The sequence below is a fragment of the Ambystoma mexicanum genome, chromosome 4q (assembly GCF_040938575.1).
Source record: "Ambystoma mexicanum isolate Mex_15411 chromosome 4q, UKY_AmexF1_1, whole genome shotgun sequence".
Lineage (NCBI taxonomy): Eukaryota > Metazoa > Chordata > Amphibia > Caudata > Ambystomatidae > Ambystoma > Ambystoma mexicanum.
This window is the reverse complement of record NC_090928.1, coordinates 362,575,207-362,588,472: the sequence shown is the minus strand read 5'-3', so window position 1 is coordinate 362,588,472 and position 13,266 is coordinate 362,575,207. Positions and strand designations below refer to the sequence as shown.

Genomic DNA, 13,266 nt, shown 5'->3' with positions numbered 1-13,266 from the left:
AATGCAGAGGGATTCCCCCTCTGGGATACAGGGAGGACATCATGGGTTAACACAGTATAATGCACCCTGACCCACCTTTCTTCCCTCACCTTATTTTCCTTCCTCTGGTCACACAAGTTCCCCCATGTATTTTTGCTATAGCAATAGTAACACCAGTACTGGGACGCGGAAAATCAGAACTGATTCTGCTGAACTATTCCCTCAGTATACTGAGACAAAGAAGATCAGGACTGACCACAGTGAACTGTCACCTCAATAAACTGAGACGAGGAAGAATCTCTGCGCTAGAAAGAACTTCCAAAACCATTGCATTGAGTAGTCTAGCATTTGTTTTGCATGGAACTTAAAAAGAGAAGAGGCACTAACAACATTGTCATTGCCTCCCTAGAGGCACTGCGAGCAAGGCAAGCACTGTGCAGACAGAAGTGCTGGACCTGCAGCTACTGACTGGGATGTGGTGGAGGGAGGGGTCCCTACCTGTTTGGAAGAGGCTCAGACTCGCGACGTAGAAGACCGCTGAAGGAGATGGTCCAGCAGATACGCACAGCTGGAATCCCAGGATGTGCTGGGGAGCCGCATATGGCAACTTGCGAACAAGACAGTGCAGAAGAATTGTCAGAAGACACAACGAGACCAGAGACCAAGGTGCAGTGATCTAAGTGTGCGGGAACGGTTGGGAGCGGTGCTCCCCTGCTTTTTTAAATTGTTCTTCTGTTCATATACTTTTATTTAAATAGAAACAGTTCAGGAATTTAATTGTATTTATTACAGTTATAGAAGCACACAAAACCCACAGGCATCTTGGCGATGGTTACATGGGAATTGGGGGAGGGGTACCAATAAAGTGGAGGCAAGCTGCATGAAAGTCATATATTAATTGAATAGCAAAGTTTTGAGGTGTTTACTGAAGACATGATACAAGGGTTAATTTCGTAAGTGAGGCAGTAGATCATTGCAGAGCCTAGGGGACCGGGCAAGGAAGCTGGCACCCCCTGCTCTTTTCCTGGTGTATTGAGGAGGCAGTGTTTGTAGGCGGACCTGGTGGGTCTAGAAGACAAGTGTTTATGGTGTCTGTGAGGTATTGTGGCGTCTCGTTGGTAATGCATTTGAAGGTGATAGTGTCTTGAATTTGATTCTGTCCTTGACTGGTAGCTGGTTTTCTGACTTCCGCGATGTGGGCATGCCTTTCAAAGTCTAGTGCTGAATGCAGGGTGTTGTTTTGGGTGGTTTGGAGTTTGTGGAGATTTATTTCTGAGATTCCACATAGTAGGGCATTGCAGTAGTCCAATTTGAACCCTATGAGGGCTCATGCGATTTCTAGTTGGTTCTATTTAGAGAGGAATGGCTTGCTAGTGTTGACTAATTTGATTGTGTATACTGAGGAGGCAGCCACATGGTTGACGTGACGGCTCATGGTTAGCGAGGAGTCAAGGAAGACGCCAAGGGTTTTGATGGACGTTGCAACTGGGATCTTGTCCATCAATGGTGAAAGTCTTGTAGTTGTGGTCTAGTTTGGCCAGGCGTGATGCTGGGCCAACAATGAGGAGCTCAGTCGTATAATCGTGAGGCAGAGGCTGTGTGGGAATGGTTTTGTTTTTTAAAAATAAAAGTGTAGGAAGAAGATGAAATTTGCACTTTAAGTGCACTGCACTAAACGTTCCCTTAAACAGCAGGCACATGTGTTTGGGGGTTTGTATTGTGCGTGGTGATGGGTGTTGTGGGGGCAGACCAGTAGGGAACATAGTCCACTACTTATTTTCGTACACATCGACTACTGCCGATCTGAGACCGGGAACCCACACAGAAGGTACAAGGGTGGCTCGGGGACTCCAGAGCAAAACAGAAGCCAATGTAAATGGATCTGGGACTGGAGAGAGAGAGAGGAAAAAAAAACACAGAAACTGGGGTCTGGGACCCAAGTAGTCTGTGCGAAGGGGTTGTTTGTTTCACAATCCCTTCTGTTCTGTTTTACATTCCAGTCACTCTCGCTCATTGTCCTGACTTTCCCTACCCATCACATAGAAGACTCTGATACTCCAAACCCCTTTTTGTGTTTGGAGTATCAGAGTAAGGTAAGCTCCGAACAAGGCAGGGGTTTGTATTAGTACGACCACCCCTAGCACTGAAAGCAGAACGTGCACACCTCAGATGCGCCGATTCCGCACAGATCGCGTTCTTAGACATGCACCAAACCTTGTTGAATAGAATACTAATAGTTTAAGAAATCTATACTATCTATTCACTTTCGAAACGCGGAATGAAACCGCACTTGGATGCGCATGATAACCTACCATACAGAATATGAACAGTCGATTAAATCTAGATTATTTATTCACTTTTCTGACGTGAATAAGACAGCACGTCCAATATTACTTATTGCACTTTCCTAACAAGAAGGTTAATAATCAGTGATTTGCCTAAATTGGACTAAGAACGCTTCTGAACCTATGAACGTTACAAAAAAGAACGCCATTACTCCAAATGTAATTAAGCCTCACACACGAGGTGTGACCAGCAAACATAAGATATCAAACCTATGTAAAAACCATAGGGAACCACCTTGATTTATCACTAAAACAATGCACATTCTCTATTGAACTCTAGGTGGGATTTAACCCATGAATTACCAATCCAAGCAACCTGAATTGACCTATACAAGGAGAACGCTAAGACACTCAACTAATGAGGGCAAATGCACATTTATCTTTACTATTATTAAGTACTTAGTAACACAGTAGATACAAGTAGAACACTTAAAGGGTAGCAAGCTGGCCCCTTTTTATCTCACTAATGGCATCTAAAAAAAACAGTGCAATCTATATAAAAACTTTTCTAATTGTAAACAAGACTTTAAACTAATATATTGTGGAATGTTAAAAACCTGCTAAAAGTAATTGTAATTTTTATTTTTCCCTTTTTCCTTTTCTTTACTTTTATTTCGCTCCCAAAATATCTATTTCCTTGCTTTTGTGTTTGACTTTTTTCCAACCCGAATATACCCTCCGTGAACCCCCCCATCCCAAATCTCTGTGGCATTTTCACCTATTATCATTCAATGCTCGACTCATGCTCCAAAAATACTGTGACTCTTATATTTTCTTTCCTTATTATTTTCAATACTGTTTAATTTGCTTTAACTTTTTAGAATTTTTTATTGTGATTACACTAGTGTCGAAACGCGTGTCATCATTAAGGGCAACGATTAAAGTTTGGTTAAACTACAATAGATGTTCGTGTTCTAATGTATGACCTATGGCGCAGTAAATTGTGTGTAAGAAACTCTTGTTAAACATTTGCCTGCAACAGAGTAGAGGAACTCTGTCTCGTAGCTTCCCACACCGATGCGACATTTTCTTTACGGAATTAAAACACAAATACGGTTGCGGAGGATTTCAAGTTGATATCCTTCAAAAGTTCCTCATCTTATACAATCCCTTTTTGTGTTACCCAAACACTGTTTCACATCAACGTCAGAAGACTAATGTTAAATCTGTCCTCCTGACACGTCCAGACATGAAGGTCAAGCCAAGTCAGGCAATTCTGACCACCCACGCCTGACGGCCCTTCCTTTCGCCCACAGGGATAAAAAGGAGTTGGAGACCACAATACGAGCAAGGTGAAGGCCAGTACGAAAGACAGCACGACAAGATAGGTAGGAGGCGGCAGTTTCAACGAAGGAGAAAGGCAGCAGAAGTCGAGAGTGTGGCAAGGAAACAAGTGACCTTGCCCTTTTAGTCTCCGGCCCGCTGAACCTTCGTTGAGGAAAGATCGCGAATAACGGCATCACTGTCCTGCAACAGATGTCAATGGTACATGGGGCCAGCCTACTCAGATTGGCAGGAGCGAGGGAAGCTCCCGCGCCCACGGTACTGGCCTCGACTCCAAGGAAACTGAATGGCCAAGTGGTTTATCACAGCCAGTGAGTCGAATGGGAATCCGATAAACACTGGGTTGTGTTAAGGGAGAATCGCTAAGTGGAACCTTGTGAAATAAAGTGAATGAACTCTGAACGAACTGTTAGAACTGAGAAGGGGAAGACTAGCGACAGAGGGGAAGAAGGCACCACATGGGTGTTAAGTCGAGAGACCCTGGTCGAGATCCATATTGAGAAACTACAGTAAGCAGAAGGCCATAGGACCACCAGCCAAGACGAAGCAAAGTAGTTATACTTGAGGGTTGAGCAAAAGCCCAATACAATCGAAAGACTTTGATCCGCAAGCTGACAGGGGAAGTGAATCCCACCTGGTGAATGAAAGTAAAGTAAGGGAAGTGAATCCTGTGGTCATTTGAATTCATTTGAAAGCAACAACAAGGAAAGGCAGTAGTTAACCCTGAGCAAGGATGCCAAGGAAGAGGGAGGAAGCCTAACAGTCCTGAAATAACAGAGAAGGGAGGTCCACTGAACCGTTCTCGATAAAGACATTTGCTAAAAAGCCAGGACTGGTCTGAGCCCGGCACGAGGGCGATCTGCAGTGAAGCTAAACTCAACACTGACAGTCAAGAGAGGTCCGAGCCTGCGGAGGGAGATCCAGGGGTGAAGCTGTCACCCAAAGGCTGACAGTCAAGAGGGTTCTGAGTCCGAAGGAGGAGATCCAAGGAGTTTATCCAATATTCGAGCGAGCAAGGGTCGCCCCAGAACAGGGGGGTCCAAGGGTGAAGTCATCATCCTGTTTGAACTATTTGTACCGTGAAAACTATTTGAACTGTGAGCTACTATTGAGAAGGGGTCAGCCCAGAAGACTGAGACCCAGGGGTGAATCATAACCACCCTAACAAACTTTCATTTTTTAAAGGAACTTTCATTTTTTAAAGGAACTTTCATTTTTTAAAGGAACTTTTGTTTTATTGTTTACACACTTCAGGCCCAAAGGCAAGAAACTTTCTAAAGAAACAAGACTTTGCCATCGACATCCTGAGAACTGACATTGTAGCTGTCATCTCGTGCTGGAGAGTCCGGGGACTATCTTGTGCTCCAAGTCTTTGCCAGTGAAGCCTGAGGCTGTCTGCCTTGGAACTGTCATCTCTGGCTCAAAGCCAGAGACCATTTACTATTGGAACTGTTGTCTCGTGCTGGTAACGCCGAGACCATACTGGGCTCCAAGCTCCAACCTTACCACGTGCTTAAAACGTGGGGAAGGGAGACCTAAGCCACTGCATCCTGACTAATGATTTGAGAACACTTCTCTCTTTTCTGAAAACTATCCCTCACCCTTTCTGTATTAGTTGTGAGGTCTTTGGAAATAGGTTTTTATCAGCATAAGCCTTTTGATTTGACTTGACGCCACTAGGACTGCCTTATTTTCATTTGATGGCCGACACTTGTCCCCATCTTAGATTTAGGTGTAGTTTAGGTGTTTTTCCAATCCACAAACCACTTTCATTGTTCAATAAACACCCTTGAACTGCGATCACTTGTGTCTGTCTTACTTTTGGCTACCATGAGTTTCTCAAAGTAACGACAGGGTCAAGGACCCTCTGGAGGAGAGACAGTATTCCTAACCTGGGAGTGTAGCAAGGATATTGTTGAGAATCAGTCATTTTTGCACAGAGAGACAATATTCCTGGCAGGGTGGTGTACCAAGGGTACTGTGAAGAAGCAGTCAAGCATGCCCTACAGTGCACGAGGACAAGGTCCTGCAACAAGCCCTCTTCTTTGTCGCGGTACCTGGTAAATTAGAATACCAGGTCTGGTCAAGTGAGTCACTGGTGGGGCTCAACAGGGGCATGAGAAAGGCCAGGGGACTGAAGACATTCCCCCTAGCTTTCGGAACCGTCCATATAAGCCTGAGAAAGGCCTGGGTAAGGGCGACAATCCCCCCTACTTATGAACTGTGGTTGTCCAGAAGAAGGTACTCATTCTTCTAGACTCCGAAGAGACTGATCCAGTTTAGATCATTTGTAAGTGTAAGGGATGGAAGTAGGATTTGGACACAGGACGACAGACTTTTTAGTTAGACATTCTGACAGCACATAGGCACGGATTCCCCTCTTAGAGTTAGGGATAGTTGGGCTTCCTTCTTTCTTTTGGTATAAATAAGTCTTTACCCAAAAGCATGCCACATGTGCGTCAGTCTTCTCCTTCCACACACTTACACTGTCTTTATATTTTATATATATATATATGTGCAGGCATACACAGGATTTCAGATGCTTGTTCGTAACAGGACTTCATCTGCAAAGGGACACACGGTTTATAAATGAAGTGGCTGAATGCACACTTGGTTGAGATCTTTGTATTACACCATTTGCCATCATCAGCTGTAATTAAGCCATTAACTCTCCAAATGCTGCTTTGAAATAATACGTGTAGACCCTTCACAGGGATGCCAGGGGAATTTGTTTTGGGTTGAGAGGGGCAGCTAGTGAGCTGAAATGGCCATAGAGATCAGCATGTTTGGGGCAGTCATTGGGTGGGTAAATAACCCAACAAGACCCACAGGCTGTGTCCCTCCTCATGCCATCTCTCTCATATCTTCACTTCCCATGACACTAGTTTTGGTTTATAGGCTGCACTTTCAGCGCCACTTTATAGCCTACATTAATTATACAAAACTTCTATTTGGTGAACAGATAATCTGCTAAGAGAATCAACAAATATCAAGACCAATGACCCTTGTTAATTTTATGTGGTCAAATTCAACCTGGAAACGAAAATGTATAGTTTATTTTAGTTTTTGTGGATACAGGGGTACTCGTGAAAAAGCTATGCCAAGCACAACTGAAAGTCCTCATTAATGGAAGCATGAGATGGTGTTCCAGGTTATATTGATGGCGTATGAAACCTTAAAATGGTGCCCTCTTAGTAAGTATGTTAGCAATCGAAAGGAAAGCAAATGTATATGAAGAAGAGATGGCAAATGAAATGAAGAATGGTTGCAGTGTTAGCTGAAAACAAGTAATTTATTAGTGGCACGCCAAACAGGCTTGGAGAAAACCAGCTTCACACTTCAATTTAGGATGATGGCAAACAGATGATTTATCCATTGGCTTGAAAGTCAAGTAACGCAGAATCCTGCCCATAACGAGACCCATCTAACTATCCCGACCCGCCTTCCTGACCCGTTACATTTATAGACCAATGGTCACTTGCTCGCCAAAGGTTTGTGAAAACCTCTGCTAGGCCTTCTGGCATGTTTATCCCACTTCCTGCCAAACAATGGACCCATTAATAAACGACCTAGTACAGTGGTCATGAACATGAATTAGTAGGTACTGAAGTATTGCCAATGGAATGTAAACTGGCAGAGGGTCTGGTCCTATCTCATCGGCCCTACTGTGTAGGTCCTCCACCTGCACCCAGCTGACTATATCTGCTTCAGCACAACTGTCCATTGCTCATTCCAGTCTAGACTGGCCAGTTCCGCTAGACTCAGACCTGCAGCCTTGCTCTGGTAACTGCTCAGGGATTGGATGCGTGTAGTCCTTCGGATCTACTCATTTGTCCTTTAACCAGCATTGGCTTCAGCCAATGGGGAAACGGGGAAACCTAATAAAAGTCCCCTAAAATAAAAAGAACTAGGGGCATGAGGGGGGCATGAGGGGGCATGACCTCATAGGCCAGGGTGTTTTTATTGCTGTGGTTCATATGGGACAATTCACAATCCCTACTGCAGCAGAACACCCCCACACCTATCATTTTTCTTTCCCCATATCCTGAATCATTTATTTATTGAAAAGAATCTTGTTTTGATGCCCGTTTTGAATTAAACCGCAAATTATTCGGCAATGATGATAGACAAAAAAGAAACTCTTAATCTGCACGTGACTGGAGGTGAACTGACACCTTATTCATCCAGGAAAAGGTAGGACTTCCTGTGGCAAGGAACAACCTCGTCCTTCAAAGTAAACACATTGAAAGTGGGTAATAGGTGCTCGAACATTAACTGGTAATCATTTCAGGGCTTGAAAATCTCAACCTACATAACTTACTTGTATCACTTTCTGCACAATATTAGAAGTACAATGCAGATGTTAAAATGCAGAAGAGAAAATCAGAGGAAACTGAGCATTAACATTCTTCGAAGAATTGAGGCAAAGAAACCAACAGGTAAAACTAAAAAAAGCACCAGCTGTAACAGTCTTTCTTTTCATAGTACACATTAGCCTAGATGAGAGCTTTGGAAGTGAAATTGTTAATGAAACTGGAAGGCCATTTGACCAATTGCCTTGGGAGATCCAGCATACCCCAAGAAATCCTAAAGTTAAGTTCTATTTTTATCAGGTGCGTTTGGAAACTGACATCATTTGCACATTAACTGGCCCATTAGAGCAGAAATCCCCCTGTGACCCACCAAGGGGCCTTTCTTTGTAAGGTGTCCACTACTTGTAGAAAGCGTAAAACACTTGTCATCTTTCCACTTCTCGTGTGAACGTAACCTGTACTGCTATGCTTATTGCAAAAAACATGTGCTCCCTTTATGACTCTTCCTGCCCGGCTAACTATCGCCCAATCTCTGTCACTCCCTTCCTGGGCAAGCTACTGGAGAAATTGGCCATCTCCCAGCTTAATCTCCATGCCGAATCTGTTGGTAGTCTTCATGACCATCAGTCGGGCTTCAGGGCTGCCAGAAGCACGGAAACTGCTCTCCTGAACATCCGTGAGGACCTGCTCTCGAACCTTGACTCTAACACTCCATGTGTTCTCATCTTGCTTGATCTCTCTTCTGCCTTTGATACTGTCAACCATACCATCCTGCTCAACCGTCTCCGTGATAACCTGGGTATCAATGGTCAGGCTCTGGCGTGGCTGACCACTTTCCTCTCTGATCGACTCTCCCAGGTCCAACTGGGGTCTTTCCTCTCTGACATCTTTTTCTCTACCTGTGGTGTCCCCCAGGGATCTAACCTCTCTCCCTGGCTGTTCAACCAGTATCTGTCACTTCTTGCCCACCGCATCACTGCTCTCTGCCCCAACTTTCAGTGCTATGCGGATGATACCCAGCTCATATTCAGGCTACCATCGGCCTCCCCTTCTCCTTCCCTCATCTCTGACTGTCTTTCTGCTATCCAGGAATGGTGTGCCGCAAATGACCTCTGCCTTAATGCCAGTAAGACTGAGATTCTACTCATCGGCACACCCACTCCCGCCTTCCCTGCAGCTCTCTGGCAGGCCTCTCTTGGCCCTCTTCCTGCTCCTACCTGCAAGGCAAAAAACCTCAGGTTCATCTTCGACTCCACACTCTCCTTTCTCCTCACATCTCTGATGTCTCTAAGAAGTCACACTACCAGCTACACCTCCTCAGAGGCATCCTTCCTTTCCTCTCCTTCCCCCAGAAGCTCACTGTCTCTAGAGCCCTGGTTCTCTCGAAGCTGGACTACTGTAACAGCCTCTACCTAAATCTTCCTGCCTCTACTCTCCGCCCTTTGCAACTCATCCAGAACAGGACTGCGAGACTTGTCCTTGGCCTCAAGCCCAGGGACCGTATCTCTCCAGGACTGCAATCGCTTCACTGGCTCCCAGCGGCTGCGAGGATCAAGTTCAAAACCCTCTGCATTGTCCACAAGGCCTTCTGGGGCCTTGGGCCAAAATACCTTCAACTCTCTCGTCCTAAATATCTTCCTTCTCGAGCTCTTCGCTCATCCGCCTCCAACTCACTCAGGGTCAGCCGCTTCTCCAAGCAACGAGTGGGGGTAGATCTCTCTCCGCAGCAGGGGCCTCCTTCTGGAACAGCCTTCCTGGCTTTCTGAAAATTGAGGAGAACCGTCTCCGGTTCCGGAAGCACCTCAAAACCTTCCTCTTTGCCTCTGCTTTCTCTCCCCCTCTCCCCTGCTGAAATTACTGAAACTGCACTGAACCTGCGCCTGGGCCACTCTCATTGACCTCGGTACTTGGCCCAGCCACTCTCCACTTGCACTGCCTCCCTGGCAACCCCTGCACTGTGGGACTGTCTCTGCATCCCTACAGCTCCCCCCTCCCAGCACTTGTCTGCACTTACCTTGCACTTGCCACCAGCTGGCCCTATTTATTTATTTATTTATATTCTACTTACCCTGTTCAGCACTCCCCCCCTCCCCTTCCCCTTGCACTTTTTCCCTTCCCCCCCTATCCCTGCACTTGCGCGATCTGAATGACACCTGGCCTAGTAGGATCGTTGTCTGTCTCCCCTTGTTTCCCCCCCTGCCTAGTCGCGCCTTGAAACACTTGTGTATAGGCACGTTACAAATGCCATATCATATCATATAGATTGAACCATCCCATGGGAACACATAATACAAACAGTATTTCGGTAGCATGTAAGTACTATAAAGTTGGGGTACAGGGGGAATCTACATCTGGCAGGAAAACATTTGCAATTGCCATAGTAATGACCAAAGAAAAAACGAACAGGTGTCCTCGAAAGCACACTTTTATTCCAGGACTTGATCTGTTACCCAGGTAATCCCTTTGGAGAAGAGAAAATACTAAAACGCTAAAAGGACTGCGTATAATATGGTGGACATTGACGAGGGCCATATAATACAAATGAATCCAGACATTTCCTAGCCTATTTATCACTTGTATTTTCCCCATTTTTGGTTCTTAGCAGGTTTATTTTAGAAGCTTGTGGTGTTTTATCTAGACATCTATGAAACCAAGATGTCGAAGGAAGGGAAACTCCATTGACTGTGGGTAATTGTTTAGCTGCTCGGGGGTTTACCTGCTGAGCTTCGGCGAGATCGCTAGTAAGACTGGGTTGCTATGGGGTGGCGGGGGAGTGAGATATAGAGGTGACACTCCCTGTCAGATACTATAAAACACTGTAATTAAATTCACTACTAGAACGTTGCTTACTGAAGGACGTTTGTGCTGATTTCTCCATTATTGAATGTAGAAGAGGAACGTCCTGACCTTAATGTTTTTACTCTGTTCCAGAATAACCAGAAATTGGAAGAGAAGGTCCTTGAATTACGAAGACACAGGATTGGTATGTAGCTGCAGCCACACATGAACATGGCCAAATCTCAGTTGTGTGAGAAAATGTGGTGTAGGGAAGTGGAATGTGCACATGAACTGTGGTTCAGTAGCATGGGTGTGGTTTTGAGGTTGCCAGGAAGTAGCACTTGCACCCTCTATGATCGTGGCCTTCAAGAATAAACATATGCACTGATGCAGACACGCCTGGCTCCCAAATGAATTCAGGGATAAAATGCTTGAGCTGGCAGGAACTTGCTGTGACGCTTGACAGAACCCAGCCCAGATGAAGTTCCCTCTTAGCCACCCTACATATCGGCCTCACCCATAGTTTCTCTAGAAGCCCCTGTCCCCATAAAAGATTCCACTTTCAGGTGCCAGTCGAATCGACCCTGGTGGCTCCATCGAACCACCAGCATCTGATGCTGCATCAAACTGCGCATTGTGGTAGGCCAAGAGAAGGAGACGGACCAAATGATGACATTTCCAAAAGTTTATTACTTTATTTTAATGATGATGAAAGGCCTCTCTGTCCCTAGTTTAAGGGGTTTCCCTACCAAACAGAAAACGAACTAGGATGCTTGTCATCAAATAGTCAACTCCAAAACAATCCCAACGCTAATCTAGGCTAACCCTACCACTAAGCAAAATAACACAAAGGTCCAAGAGAATGATGGTCTTCTCCTGGACAAGCCTTCACAGTCAGTAAGCTATTTTCCGCCTGTTTTGTAAGGGTTTCTGTGTTCCTTCTGGTCCTCTGTTCCTTCTTGATGTGGCTCGGTATTGCCTCTGTTGGAGCAGTCTCTGCACCTTTTACAGACTGCATGGTCCACCTTCCCCGGTTCACGCCACTGCTTTTCTGCTGCTGCTTTTCTCGGGTCTGGGTTTCCCAGCATGACACAGGCCTCTGTGTCTTCTCTCTCCAAGGCTGATCCTCCCGACAGAAGATCTTCGGTTTCATGCTGGTGTCCGGCAAGTCCAAGGTTTGAACTTCCCTGGTCTCTCTCCATGATTGTTCAACTCCTACTTTTATTACACTACCATGAGGCTTCCGCAGTACGTAGCTGTAGTCCTTTACATTCATTCACTCTTTTTAAGTTCCCTGTCTTAGTGTCAGAAAAGTTATCTTCACTGTTCTTTAAGGCTTTCCCCGTCTCGGTGTCAGGCAAGATTTCCCCTTCTTCAGAGATGTTACAATAACAAACACTAATTGGGTCAAGATGGTTTTCCTGAAGCCCTGATGCTATGTGTGACTGATATGCTAGTAGGTTGGGGAGTTCCTTGACAGAACGGGAATCCTTGTCCCCAAGAGGGGAAGTCTCTCCCTGTGAGATCCCGCTTACCACCACCTCTAGCGGGAATATTGAGTAGCGGGCTCACCTCCATGATCTCACAAGGAAGGGCTCCACTCAGGGCATAAGTGACGAAATCCTGTGATTCATCACAGCATCCAGTCACTAGCATCTGCCCGATGGAACGACCGTCCAACCATGGTGGTCCCCACTTCCTCAAGCTCCTCATTGAACCTTCCGCTTAGAGCAGTGCAAACATTTTTGCTGTCAAACCATCCATCAAACTGATCCAGATGACCCTCACAATCCGACCATTTTCAAGCATTACTTCAAATCGCAATGACCTTCAGTTCGACCCTTGCTTGACAACGCTCCCTGTCTAGAACAATGTGACCACCACATTCAAGCAGGTTCGAACCTCACGTACAGTACCTAGAAGCCTTGTTCACAGTTGGTGTACCGCCAAAACCAGTGAAAGGGATTATTGATTAACCGCCCCAGTGGTTCATCTTTGGTCTATAGAAACTGGCTAGCTCATGTAAGGAAGGCATGGTATCAACAGTAAGACTGACGCAAGTGACCACAGTTCAAGGATGTTTATTGAACTTTCACAAGGTTGAGATAAATGCCTATCTAAACTTAAATCTACAAATAGGAGCAAGCGACGCCCATCAAATAATAATAATGCAGTCCTAGTGGAGTCTTGTCAAATTAAAAAGGGCCTATACTAAAAATCCGATTGCCAATCCTTACCACTAATTTACAAAGTAAGTTGGTGTGATGTTCATGAAAAAGTAAGAAGTGCTCACAAAATGATAAGTCAGGATGTTCGGGCCGTTGGCCTCCCTTCCCCATGTTTTCAGCACAGGACAAGGCGGTTCACTCGAGCAAAGCACACACTCTGGCTTCTGCGGCACGAGGATACAGTTCCGTTTTCATAGTTCAAGACCTTTTGTGTCCAAGCCTCTTTACGTCTTTGAAGTCTTTTGACTCAGAGGGCCTGGTATACAAAAATAAGACAGTCTTTTCCAGCACTCAATTTGGGTGTTCACCCTGGATCCCTCTCAGCCGGGCTCAGATCCT

General features: G+C 45.4%; 1 protein-coding gene across 2 annotated transcripts in view; it reads left to right on the top strand.

Annotated features, from left to right (window-relative positions):
• Nucleotides 1-13,266, top strand: part of LOC138468519 (centromere protein H-like) — a 655,463-nt gene that overhangs the window by 553,486 nt on the left and 88,711 nt on the right. For both annotated transcript variants that reach the window (XM_069609017.1, XM_069609018.1), the window contains exon 8: nucleotides 10,853-10,904. In XM_069609017.1, coding sequence (XP_069465118.1) covers nucleotides 10,853-10,904 — 52 coding nt within the window. The remainder of the gene's footprint in view (nucleotides 1-10,852; nucleotides 10,905-13,266) is intronic.